The 14,247-nt window shown below is 42.8% G+C and overlaps 1 protein-coding gene across 1 annotated transcript; it reads right to left on the bottom strand.

Annotated features, from left to right (window-relative positions):
• Nucleotides 1–756: 756 nt before the first annotated feature.
• Nucleotides 757–3,600, bottom strand: CBY2 (chibby family member 2). The gene is made up of 2 exons (XM_010728825.3): nt 3,442–3,600; nt 757–1,956 (listed from the first exon to the last, which is right to left on the bottom strand). The coding sequence occupies exon 2, from the start codon at nt 1,844–1,846 to the stop codon at nt 866–868; it is 981 nt and encodes a 326-aa protein (XP_010727127.1). The 5' UTR covers nt 1,847–1,956; nt 3,442–3,600; the 3' UTR covers nt 757–865.
• Between the last annotated feature and the right edge of the window lie 10,647 nt (nt 3,601–14,247).

Below are 14,247 nucleotides of genomic sequence, written 5' to 3'. Positions count from 1 at the left end.
AAGAAGAACTTTAAACAAGGGGAAATGACAACAAAGTACGTGGGAACATGGGACTTGGAAAAGAAAACAACAAGAATATGGTGGGAGTCAGTTGTAGTGAAGAAAGGTATATATCATCCATCTGTTCGTCTAGGTCTCTATCTGTCTGTCTGTCTGTCTGTCTATCTATCTATCTATCCATCCACAAGTATTGCAGAAAGAAAATGTGTGCTAGTGTGTACAGATCAGATAACGTTTCCATTCTGAAAAAATGTGAAGTTTTTCATAGAAAACTCCAATGCCACGTTGTTACACTATTTCTCCCTAAGGGAAATACTTTACGATGTTTGCACTAGTGCACAGTGCTTCGTGGGACATGTAGTTTGTTTTTCTATGTCAGATTGTCTTTCATGACCCTGTATCCTGTGAGACACTACATTTTTCTGTGTGAGAGAGAAGGCTGGTGCGTGGCGGCAGATACAGTTCAGCCACTGAAGATGGCCAGCCATAAGAAGGGGACAAATGGGGACACAAAGTTGGGGAGTCACTTTCCATCTGAGTTTCTTATTTTCAGGAAGTGCCTATCATCTCCTTGAAAAGTATGGCCAACCTAAGGTACTTCAAATTAAGTATGAAAAGAATGAACTGTGTTTTGAATATGCAGGCCCCGTTATCAGAAAATCCCCCCAAGAGGCTGAAAAGCATGCTTTCCAGGCACCATGCTACCAGAAGGTGAAATATGCCTAAGTAATATAAGAAAGTCTCAGAATAACACAATACTTTCCAGCGTTGATTTTAGTTCAGACTCTGCTTGGATTTTATTAAGTTCCTGAAACAAGGAGAGGCATTTTCCAGGAAACAGAACTAGCAGGTTTTGCACCAGGTTTCATATTTCTCCAAGTTGAAACTCATTTGCTGTGTTCTTTCCTGCTTCTTCATATATTGGGAAAGTGATGGCAATGAGTTCTTTCTCCAGCATTTCCATTTGAGTTGTAATGTCTGACACAGTGTTTTTCACATTATTCAGCTGCAGCTTCAATTTCTTGTACTCTTCTTGGAAGAATTTCTTTTCATCCTGGAGAGTGTGAAGGCTCTCTCCATCATCAGGAAGACATTTCTCCTTCAGGAAGACCTGGAGAATCTGGTATAAATCCTGGAGAGCCTGAAGGATTTCATTATCGTCCTCTGTGCTTGGGGCAGTCTTGGTGTCATTCTGGGTTGGCGTGGTGCTCTCCTCTTTGGCATCATGCTCCTCCTGGGAGGTTGGGTCAAGGCTACCTTCTCCCACAGCTGTGGTACATTCAGTGGCCTTCTGAACTGTGCTGTCACCTTTGTTCTCTTCATGGACTGTGATGGCCTGTTGATCTTTCCAAACGCTGGGAACTGTTCTATTCTGCTTATGGAAAAACTCTAAGATGCTGTTCCTTTCCCTGATCAGCTGGAGACCCTTCTTGCCTGGGCTGACCTGAAAACCTAAATGCCTCTCTGGGAAGAATGGGGACAGCTTATGATCCTTCTGGAGGCTTTGCTGGATGGTGTCACTGTAAACAAGCTGGACACCTTTGTTCTGTGACTGCAGGTATTGGAGAGCCTTGTTTTCTTCCCATAGCATCCTGTTTTCAATCCGGAGGACTTGGTTTTCCTCCCAGAGGGCTCTGTTCTCCTCCCAGATGCTCCACTCATTCTCTGACTTCTTGCTAAGGAGTCTCCTCTGGGGTGCAAATGTTGGCTGGCAGTGCACCTCATTCACCCATTTACCATCAATAAATGTAAATGTCTCATCCCTCAGTTTCATCCGTGGGAAGACACAGTCCATCTCGGGCTTTGTACACCGTGTGCTCTGGTTTGTCAGGTCAAAAGCAGACATGGTTATCTGCCAGCAAATTGAGGAAGACTGTGAAAAGACTTCTGCAGGAGGCCACTGCCCTCTGGCAAGGACTAGGTGTTACAGAAGCTGGAGATGAAGCTTGATTAGGACTGAAAGAACAAATGCACTGAATTATCATCAACATTTGAGGTCAGATTTAAACTACATTATATGACAGGAACAAATAAATCAGTTCCCGCAGCTGATCACATTGCCTTTTGACACTGAAAGGGAAAGAATACACCAGAAACACAGTTTATAGGAATAGAGAAAACTGGCACTAGTGGAGAAAGCAACACTTTGGTGGCACCACAAAGTTTGGTATAAAAACCTGGACTCTCTTTTCATCCCTTTGCCTCATTTTTACAGTCATAGAAGATCATAAGATGCAGAAAGTCGTATGAAATGAAGTTGAACTTTTTAAAACCAAATTATTTCTTTTTACCAGAGCCTGTGCAGTGTTTCAAACAGCATAAAAGTGTTGCTTTTTTTTTCTGATTAAAAAAAAGTAGACTGACTGCCAGTTTTTATCCCTCTTCCACCAAAGCCTCCCATCACCCTCCTGTCCCATGTAACATCCATATCACTGGTGAGGAGTCAGGCAGTCAGGAATTTTGCTTCTGTATCTATCCCAAGAACTTGGCAGGGGGCAAGAGCCATGGCCAAGGTCCTTGTGCTCCCCAGCTCTGCCAGGACACTGAACCCTTTGTCCTGCTTTGCCTCACAACCTCTGCCAGCTGCTGCCTCCCTGGGCTCCTCTAAGTTACTTCTGAGATCCACCACCCACAGCTCCCTCCTTCTCCCCCTTCCCAAGCTTGTCTGAAAGCTCAAAGACATATCACTACCGTTTAAAGACCAAAATCCCTACTTGAAGGAGTAATTGCAATATGGGTCTGTTTGCCGTAACACTTGATTTTATTGATATAAGATCTCTGCTTAACTTTCAGAACTGCCTTCCGCATCACCATCTGGTTTATCTCACATCAGACTTGTGTTTGCATAATGTCATTCCTCTGCTAAAAGGGATTTCCCACTGTTTGCAACTGCTTGCCAGTTTCTGAGTTTATTTTTCCCCCTTACTTTGTGTTCAGAGCACAGTGAGCAATTTCTTGCTCCCTGCCTCACACAGACCTGTCCTGTTCCCTTGGAGGATGTCCCCACCATTATCCCCAGGATGGGAAGCTGAATCACAAGGGGAACTGATCCCTAAACGTCCTGAACAGCCAGTGTCACAAGCCAATATCCACCCTCCACTGAGTTTCATGGGCAAGCAGCTAAAGCCACTTATATTTAAAGTGTTTATATGGCAAGTTTTGAGGATAAACAGTAGTATATAACATATACAGCACTGAAGGACGTTGTCCTGGGGACAATTAAACTTGACAGCATCTCTATCAGCTATTGTGCACTGCAGGGGAGAGGTCAACCCAGGCTTCAGAGAAGTTTTCCACCTCCCTTAATCATATTCCCAAACTAAAAAATCCTTCCACAGGATGGGGAGATGGGGTGGACAAGCAGGGTTGTGGGAGACCGCATGAAATCAAGCAGATCTAGGTGTTTTGGCAGCACCAAATTACATACCAGCACGTACTCACCTGCTTGTGGAGATGATGCTCTTTCCTCTCCACTGCCCTGCACAGCTGCCAGGTCTTCTCTTGGTTTTTTAGCCTAAGGTTCTGCTTCGAGTTCTGTACGGGGGAGAGGGGGCATGGTGTTGAGACAGGACAGAGGAACCCACTGTGATGCGAGCACCACGCCCAGAGCCAGCCCCCACTCCACAGGGCCAGGAGCTCCCCCTCCCCCACTCCTGCTTCCTCACAGCCTGTTTTGTTTGATTTTTCCCAGCATTGCACATTTGGGTCATTTCTCATGGAAATGACCTTTCCGATAGCTTAGCTCTCACGTCCTTTCTTGAACCCAGGCTTCCCTCTTTGATGCACATAACTGAGAGCAGTTTAGATGGATTCTCTCTCCATCACACTCTCCTAAAAGAAATTTTGTTTTTATTCTGAATTTTCAAATTAAGTCTCTTGCTGAACCAATGCTGATATGTTCAAAAACCACTTTCTTCGATGTATGCACTATGACAGCTGAAGTTATTTTTAAAGGACGGCATGGATATGAGTTTTTCTGTAACTATAAGTGAAAGAGTGGATCTCTCCATCACCCATCCCTATTAAGAAGAAAATAGAACATGCAAGGCATCCATGCATTACAAGTTTAGATATTATTTATAGCAGCTATTCCTGCTTCCATGTCTTTATGTTTGTAATAATCTCACTCTCTTTCTTATTTGCTTCATCTTTTAGATGGGGGATTATTTCTTTTTTTCCTGTCATCAGAGTTTTTGAATAATAAATACAGCAACTAATGTCTACTCCAGTGAAAATTACCAACTTGACATCAACCCCAAAGTGACTGTTATTGCTTTAGGAAGTTAAAGGCATAGTTCAGTGTTCTGCAAAGATAATAAACTTAGGTATACAATTCTCTTCTGTAACTTTTTCCTTGTTTCTATTTCATTTCAGGCAACATTAAATAAATAAATAAATAAATACGTAAATCAGAGGTTCCTATGACAGCTCCCCAGGGTTCATTCTCCTCTGTTCAAGTTCCAGGGTCCTGCAAAGAGAAGCTAGAAAATATCCCACCCCAAAAAAGTTGGCCTTCTGTCAGATGGCAATGACAAGGTGCTGCCCAGGTGCTGCAGTTCTCAGGACAAGCAGCTGAACTTCTGAATACCTGAGGCTGTGGACCATTGGCACAGACCTTAGATGAAAGTTTTAAGTTCTAAGAGCTGAAAGAAAACTGAGCTAACAGAGACAAGGGCACCATGGATTTATCAGCAGGTAACGCCTTTTTGGTCCGTAGTGATTAGGAACTAATTTAGGAGCATACCTTCACTTTTTCTTATGCAGTGTTGTCCTGAGTGTTGGATAAAGTTCTTCTGGCAAGTCATTGATTTCGTGAAAGTTGCAACTTCAAACTCAAGCATATTTGGATCAAATTTAGTGAATATCATCAGATGTGCATATACGTATGTGGAGACATACATCAGAATTGGAAAAGACAGTTGTTCACAGCAGAACTTTTCATAGCAGCTGCACTGACTTCTGAACTAGAGTGTCCTAAGGACATGGCTGTCATTCACAAGGCTGTGAAGGCAGAAATAATGTTGAGTGTGTTCCCCTCCCTGACAAGAGTCAGTAACTCCAGTTCCATAAGAAGGGATTGAACCTACTTAACAGCTGAGAGCTTTGCCCAAAGCTTCAGATTACTCTATTTCTCCATGTTAAGCTGTTCCAACTCAGTGTTAGTTGGAACGAAAGCTATGTCCCCCAACACCCTCACTCCACTCTACACCTGATCTTACTCTCCTCCTTGAAGATGATTCAATTCTGGAAAGAATCCACTGGGCAGGCCTGGATGATAGCATCCCCCTCTCCATATACACAGTATTCTCCAGTTTGGAAATTCAGCTCCATGCTGGGATGTGAGAGGCCATCAGCCAGTCTTCGGCTGGAAAAAGGAAGCAAAGGAGGGCAGAGATAGTGCTATGAAGAACCTGTGGGAAGGACCCTGAAGATCCCATCCCATCCTCCTTTCTATTAGGAATGATGACACGTACCTACAGCAAAGCTCAGCCCTTTCCTGTTTTTGCTTTTGGGCAAGTGTCTGCAGTCAAAAGAATCTGCTTTTAGTAAATGCATAATGTTATTCTCTCTTCTCTTTTAAAATGTGTTAAAAACCTAAAATTTTCCTTGATGAATCCAAAGGGATCCACTGGCACTTTCTTTACCCCAAACACATTCGTGCTTCTGAAAACTGCTTCTGCCTCTGTCTGTGTCAGCACAGGCAGCTGACCCCCCACTGACCTCCTGTTCTCCAGGGCACTGTGCCTTCATGCAAATCCACTGAGTCAGAAAAAGTTACTTGCATATGTGAGTGATCTTGAATCATCTCTTGACCTGAATAACTGGGCAGGGAGTAAAAATAGTGTTTTGTCAGCTCGCGCGGCAGTGATGTGGCTGGAGTGATATGTCAGTGTTCTGCCCAGGAGGAGCTAAGCACACTTGGTCAGCAGTGCAAGAGCAGGAAGAAAAGCCTCCAGAGCAGGTTTTCTCAGACTGATAAGGGTCTCGAGGACACCCTTCTGTCACCATCTGTTGGGAGTAACTGCCCTTCTAGGGACCACATCACAGCACTGCTACCAGCGTGCCTCAGTAGCCTTCAAACCTGCAACATTCTGCAGTCTCTGCATGTCTGTGCCAACACTAGCCAGGATGGCTAGGTCATCTGAAAGCTGGAATAAGTGTGAAAATACCTACTTTTGTTATTCTATTCTGCTGCCAATTCCTTCTGGGACATTGAGTAAGCCAGTCTGTTTCCTTACCCCCAAGCACAGAGTGAGTTTGGGATACTGACTTTTTGTTGCAAGCTGTCAAGAGAAGTTAATTCTTGTTTGTGCAGTGCTTTGAGCGTGAAGAGCACTTTGGTAAAGAAACCCTATGCATCAACCTTGTTTATCTCCATTACAGTAATACACACAATCTTTCCTGTTGAAACAAAGCATTTGATGTCTGTTAGTAAATGATATCTTACAGAGATGTGTACAGTTTTGTGTTGTTCCATCTGAGATCTCAATCCCACCTTGCCTTCTGTCTACTTCTTTACAAAAAAACATCAAAATCCTGTGCAGACTATTGGCCTGCTCTAAGCCATTGCCCCTCAATGCAATTCCTTTGTGTTCTTCTCTGTTGTACACTGATATATCACTCATGATCCTTGCCAAAAAAGTACAGTGCGATTATCGCTCTCTTATTTCTGTCTGATCAAACTATACAGAGCATTTCAAGTTGCTGAAGAAGCCCATTAGTCCTGTTTGGGTTTTTTTTTGTTGTTGTTGTTAAATAAAACATTAAAAATTAAAAGAGGAGAGATCTTAAATAGACATTAGGAGGAAATTCTTTACTCTAGAGGATGGTGAGGTGCTAGCACAGCTGCCCAGAGAAACTGTGGGTGCCCCATCCCTGGAGGTGCTCAAAGATAGGTTGGATGGAGCCCTGGGCAGGCTGAGCTATTGAGTGGCAGCCCTGGTCACAGCAAGAGATTGGAACTGAATGGTATTTAAGGTCTCTTCCAACCCAAGCCATTCTATGGTTCTATGATTCACTGTGCGAAGACAGGAGCAGACAGTGAGCAGAAACTTCAGGCACAGTGTCCTGCAAATGAGTGCAAGGTTTGGGACTGTGGGCACTTTCCCTAATGTTGAAGGCACTGTTTCCTCCAGCGTGGTGAACAGCATTGATGGACAGGACTCGCTGGGCCACAGGAGAAGCCAGCAGCTCCATTTTGATTGACAGGGAAAAAATTGAGGATTCAGGCTTATTAAGAAATTTTTAATAGTGATTTATGGGATCCTGTACATTTTAATCTAAGGAAAAAAAGTAAAATCATCTAATTAGCTAAGTGTGTAATCCTGTATATTAATTGCCCATTAGCCACTTCTTAATTATAATGGAATGCTTATCAAATAACATGTGATGGCCACGTAGTACCAATTTAAGTCATTATCAGACCAGCTCCTGCTTTAATAAGTATCTGTCTTACTGAAACATAACCATTGCATTTTATTTTAAAAGCTGTGAAGAAGAGGGAGTTAAGATCTTAAAAAATTAGTACTCCATTTGGATTTTCTAGACAATGTTCTACAAACAGTGCTACACAAACTAGTCAGTGTACTACAAACAAGTGCTGCACAATCATGAATGCCACATAAAAAATGTATTCAGATGCCAACCCAGATAATTAAAAGACAAAGCTAAGTGAATACCTACCAGGGAAGAAAGACATCTCTCATTCAGAAATACAGTCTTAGGTATTTCCTGTTTTTTGACTGTTTGACACTACAGCCTTAATGCTCAATTGACCTGTATTTGTGCATGTGCAATTTCTGACATTTTTAATTAGACAAACCAGGAAAATTTGATTAGATACAATGAAATTGTTGTCGACAGCTCACCTGCAGCACTGGCAGCATCTCCACAATTTGTGTTAAGAGGAGAGTATTTCAGCAATAGCAATAACAACAGGTTGTTATTTTAAACATCACGGTATGCCATAGGAAGATCTGCATGTCACAAGATAGTATCCATGTTCTCTGTGGGTTTCACAGATACGCATTGATGACCATGACACCTGGAGACCTCCAAAACACCGGGTTTGAATCTGTGGGATGGGCAGGGTTTTCTACTAGTTCTTCACCACATCCCAACTCCACTATTTTCTCTGCACCCATTCTTCTGCATCTTCTCCTGTCACTGATGTTCATGCCTTCTTTCTCCTTTTCCTATACAGACCATGCTAGAGATGCCACTTACAAGAAGGATGAATACATAGGATGCCCCTCTCCCTCCTATGATTCTGTATGGCCTCTTCCCTCCCTTATTAATAAGCTTTCACTGCTCTTAACTCCACATACCACCCCTTGCTGCCTCAAGCTTCTGCCCTGTCTCCCTAAAATTCACTACACTAGATAAGCACATTTCATCCTTCAAGAAAATACTTCACCTGGTATTGCACTCATGCTTCATTGGGCAAGCACTCCTCAGTACAACTCTCCTGCTCTTAACAGGCATACAGCTTTTGTTCTCCCATCTTGTTTTCCCTAAACCTCCTGGGGCACAGCAAATGTTTGGCAAGATTATTATGATCAGGCTTGACTTTCAGAAACACTAGCTACCCTGTGCATTTGTGTGGTGGTGGTTTCATCACCTAAATTCTGCAAGGAGCTCCACACCCACCTCCAAGGGCTCTCCTCCCACGACGTTTTTTGCCCATTAAAGTTGCACCCAGGCTTTGACTGGAGCTGGTGCATTTGTGCAATACAAGTATTTTGTTAACAATAATAACAGCTTGAAGGTCTTTCAAGCCTATTGCTGAAGAAAGTAGGTTTGACAAAAATATGCAGAAAGCATAGGATTTTTTTTTTTAATGGAATGTAGGATTATACCAAAACATCAAACATGGAGTGATGCTGAGGTGAGATAGTTTCAAGCTTTTTGGAAGCACAGGTTTACCCCTGTAGCGTGTACCATACTTTGATGGACCATGGCACATTTTGCTCAGAGGAACATGATTTTAACACCTGTTCATCTCGGGGTTTAAATTGCTGCTGGAGAGTTTTTTTAATGGTATGCCAGAAGAAGAGAGATTTGAGCAATAAAAGAAGAGAATAAATAGTTAGATCCCAGGTACTACTGTTCGGTACACTTAGGAACAGTTAAAATGTAATTTTAGAAATGTTATGTAACCCCTAGGAATGATTTTATGCCAGAGAAACAGCCCATTTTATCCATCTCCCTCAACTCTTAATCTGCAAAGTCTATCCTGGGGTGATTGGAGATGACAAAAGTTACCTGTTCTATAAATCCACCGTCTGTGCAAATTTGGGGTCATGGTCCATCCAAGAGCTCTGTGTTGACACTGGAAAAATAACTGCAGCCAGAACAAGTATCCAGAGTAATGCAATGAGAAAGAAATAGGTTAAACTGTTTTCATACATGTCCGGAGGATATCATTAACATTAATGTAGTCATAAAGCAGCACCTGCTGGCTCAACGCAGCAAGTCTTTGCCTAGTAACAATTAACTCTTCAAAAAATAATAGAGAAGAGTTTTCCTTCCCCCTTCTCGCCCTAAGCACAATAACTTGTTTCCTGCAAAGCTTTATTAATTATAATGTCCTCGCTTCCTTGCCTCTCTCGGATGAGCAGTCTCATCGGTGACTGACACAAGCTTCATAGCATGGTGTATCTCAGTGGGGCAAGTGTGTAGATATTGGGCTCTAGAAAATATTACACTACTTTTTATTACTATTGTTGTTCGTCACTTGGTGTTGTACTTTGCCTCATCCAGAAGGGAAAAAAAAAGCACATATGTTACAAAGTTAATGCCCACATCTCGCTTAGGTGAAGGGAAAAATTCCCTGAAGATGTTCATATTACTGCAACGTCAATGATTCAGTGAGCAAAGTCTAGAAAAAAAGGGATGGGGTGGGCTGGGATGTGTGATGAGGCAGGGAAGAGACACTGCTCACACATGGCAGCAACTTTGTCTTGCATTCACAGAATCACAGAATTGTAGGGACTGGAAGGGACCTCTAGAGATCATCAAGCCAACCCCCCTGCTAACACAGGTTTCCATTGCTGAATGTGGGCTACAGTGAGTCTACTACTGCAGCTGATGAGAAGAGCAGTGGGGTGACCCTACTTCTGGGCTGAGTGTAAGGCTCTGTCTGCACGGTTGTATGTTAAGGCTGTGCTACTAATGCTACCTTGCACATGCTCTCAGTTCCCCCCCTGTGGTTCTTTTACACCAGCTCTTCTCCAGTGCACTCAGATGATGGCAACCACCTGCTGTGCAGGTTTCCTATGGTGGCCCTGTGGAGCAGAACACAATAATGTGTATTATCCAATGGGTTCCCTTGCAAACACATAAAACTCAGATCTTTGATTTACAGAGTAAGGAATGTACCCTTGTCCATAGCTGTCTAACATAAATCTTGGGGGACAAAATGTTCTTCCAGCAGTCACTCATCTCAGACAGCAGCAGACATGTCTGAATGGTCTGAAGAGCACTGGCTGCGCAAGAATCCTCTTCTGCTTGGGAAATGGATGGTTCTTCTCTTTCCCGGTAAACAGGGGTGAGATGTCAGAAATACACTATGCTCATACATATATCTTGTATGATAATTCTTAATATTTAACCTGAGCATTGTGGTGGAAACTATAAGCCCCCAGGACATTCTCTTCAAGGTACAAATGCTTATACGGCAGCCTCCCTGTTAACTGAAACACCATTTGATGTAGTATGAACACTGAGCTTACACAGTATACTAATGCCACTCTTCCTATCTCATCAAAGTTGCTTTCTGCATAGACAGAGTATGAAAAATATGATTTACTGCTTATATTCACTAATGTCTCCTAGCTTGTCACGGACCAAGAGCTGTGGAGCTCACTACTGAATGGACAAACACCAACAGCTCTGGTTCTCATAATAGAAAGACACTAATGGGTTAATGGTTCCTATCTAAGGTCAAACTGGCAGTAGCCTGTAGCTTGTTGAAAGCTGCACAATGTATGTCTGCTTGAATGTTTATTCACAGATTTGTACTGCATAGAAAAAACAGTTGTTCTGTCTCTGCTTTCTTTCTTTTTTTATGAGACCAAGATGTCCTTCCTGAGCCATAAAATACTTTGTATTATTTGCTGCTGTGATTGTCACATCTTCTGTACCTAACAAGGCACCTGGAGACTATCCTCCTCTGTCTTGTTCAGATTTCTACCTGACACTAATAAGAAGCAAGCAGCCCGATGCCGCCTTGCTGAGGCAGAAAGGGGCACTCCTGTGACCTGGGAAGCCTCATCTGAAATGACTGAACCAAAGCCTGTCACCAGCTCGCAGACAGGGTGCATGTCATCAGCCTGTATCTCCTCACCTTGCACCCCAATGCTGATTAATTTCTACAAGCCTCATCCCAAGAACGGATGAATGACAGAAAGAAAGATATTTCTGAAGCTGTCAGGCCAATTTTTTTTTGCAGCGCGTCTTTATCTTCTTTGCCTGATTGATCAAAGATGCTGTTATCTGCTTCACTTTACAGCCTCGTTGACTAGGCTTACCCTTGCCAACCCCAAGCCTTCAGCAATCATAAAACTGACTAAAACCAAAGTCAGTTCAAAAAATGAAAAAGTGGGGTATTTTTTATTTGACATCTAGATTCCAGATCATTTTAGAAGTCAAATTTCCCTCATACCCCAGGGAGACAGAAGGCTATTTTCTCTCTTTTCTTTCTCTATTGCAAGAACGCCGTTCAGGCAACTGAACTTGCATGATGAGGAGGGATTGTGCCAACAATGCAGGTTGCACTGGAAGTACCAAGAGAGAGTGGGGAATTAACACCTTCTCTGCCAAATGAAGGGTCTCTGCTTTATCAAGGTTTCTTTTACTGTATGATTTTCCTCCCAGAATATGCTTTCTTGTTATATAGACACTGAAGGATCACACTAGCTACTTCATGCAGCTCTGCCTCAGAAGAATGAACCAGATGAAGGACTAAGCCAACCATCAGCCCATCCCACCATGCCCACTCACCATGTCCCTCAGTGCCACATCTACATCGTCCTTGAACACCTCCAGGGATGGTGACTCCACCACCTCCCTGGGCAGCCTGTGCCACTCTTTAGCACTCTTTCTGAGAATAAATTTTTCCTAATATACAACCTTAATCTCCCCTGATGCATCATAAGTCCATTATCTCTCATCACTGTTACCTGGGAAAGGAGTCTGACCCCTACCTCACCACAACCTCCTTTCAGGTCATTGTAGTGAGAAACAAGATCCCCCATGAGCGTCCAACTTCTCGAGATTGAACAATCCCAGTTCCCTCAGCCAATCCCCATAAGGCTCGTGATCCAGACCCCTCATAGCTTTGTTGCCCTTCTCTGGACAAACTCCAGGGCCTCAATGTCTTTCTCATAGGGAGAGGCCCAAAACTGAACACACTACTTGAGCTGCAGCCTCACCAGTGCAGAGTACAGAGGGAATGTTCATATCAAGGGAAATTGTCTCTTTCTGTGGGATACCTTTTTTTCTAAACAACTGAACTACTAAAAAACTCATTAAGTTAAAAGATAGATGTGGTAATAAGAATTGAACTGAAATCTAGTATAACTATGAAGATTATTGAAAATATCCTTGTTTTGAATGTCTTGTCACTTGCATATACATACAAAATGAATGAAAGAGATAGCTTTTCTTCATTACACAGATATCTTCTTGTAGTGTGACTGAGGAACCACAGGTATAAGATCACACGTCACTGGGCAGAGTGCTTGTGATAATCATTTTCATGGGGAAAAATAAGCACTTGCAGGATCATATATTTGATGTCGTAACTTCTGCTAATGCTCACATCAATCAGGTTGTCAAAGCTGTTTACAGCCCATGCTGGGATATTTCCAGCTTTTGACATGTTATGTCAAGGAGAACCAGAATCCTTGAAACATAATTTTGTCACTCTCAGTCTCTAACTTACTGCTTTCTCTCCCTCCGCCAAGTAAACTCTTTATATCATTTTCATCTGTTTCAGAGTCCCACAGCCACTAGCTCACTAGTAATGTCAAAATCACATTATTCCTCTTCTGACAGACTGCCCAGGGTTTCCCATAAAACTAACAAGGACTAGCATTTCCAGTATTTTGATGGGCTACAACATCCTTCTAACCCAAGTTGCTCTGTACTTCTTTGCACATTATATCAAGAATATACCATACTTTTTTTTTCATTTAACACTTCTATATCTGGCCAGTCATCATTTACTCATTATGATTTATGTTTCTCATGGGTTTTGGCCAAAGTTTTGGTCTAGCCTAAGATATAGTAGTCCAGGAGGAGGGTGTGAGAAGGAGAAAGGGTGAAGGATCCATAAGTCTGGAATTATAAATGACCCCTTCCTCTGTATTTTTGCCCAGAATAAAATAATGGCAAAATCCAAAGATTTATCTCCACGCATACCATTACCATGTAACAGGGTCTCTGAAGCCAGGTATTTTAGCCTACAAAGACATGGCACTCATTAACTGTCTAAGTACCAGCATAGAAAACTTCTAGGAGCACCTGCTGAGAAGAGACAAGCCCAGATGTACTTTACAGCACCACCAAATGAGGTTAACTCTGCCTGATGGAATGGTCATAGGAGAACTGGCAGCAATCCCATGAAAAATGGATAGGTACTGAATGGAATGAAATCCATTCAAAGGGCAAAATAACTCAGAAACAGGCAGAGGAGAGGAGGAAGATGCAGGTGGGGATGAAGGGGGTCAAAAGCAGTCCAAAAATAGTGCAGATAGCTGAAGCAGAAAGAGCAGATCAGTACTACTCTGGGATCTTGGTCATAAACTTTAATGACTTGTTATCTTTATGAAGCTTTCAATAACATAGAAAGAAGGGTCAGTTTCCCCTTACTTTATATATTTACTGTTGGACACTTTCTATCTTTCTCTGTTTTAGTCTAAACAATATATCTAGTGCAAATGTAACCATAAAGCAGACTGTTAGCAAGAACAGAGGTGTGTGCCTACTGGAAACAGCCCAGCTTTCCCAAGGCCATTCCTCATAAGCCCCATCTGAGGACACCAAGCCTGATGGGAAGCCAAAGACAAGGATAGCAAAGGGACAGCGTGACCCAGGGATTTGCTGGGATGTGTGCCTGAGTGCAGCAAGATCTGAAGCCTTTGATCTGTTGACAAATACTGTCTGCCTCCATGGAGCCCAGTGCCAGGACCAGAAACCATGGGCACAAACTGGAGCACAGGAGGTTCCCTCTGAACACCAGGA

This window comes from Meleagris gallopavo, chromosome 1, assembly GCF_000146605.3.
Source record: "Meleagris gallopavo isolate NT-WF06-2002-E0010 breed Aviagen turkey brand Nicholas breeding stock chromosome 1, Turkey_5.1, whole genome shotgun sequence".
Lineage (NCBI taxonomy): Eukaryota > Metazoa > Chordata > Aves > Galliformes > Phasianidae > Meleagris > Meleagris gallopavo.
Note: the sequence above shows the minus strand (reverse complement) of the source record. Positions and strands in the feature narration are given on the sequence as shown.

Coding starts and splice junctions, on each gene's coding strand:
- CBY2 (XM_010728825.3), bottom strand. CDS start 1,846: ATGTCTGCTTTTGACCTGACAAACCAGAGCACACGGTGTACAAAGCCC.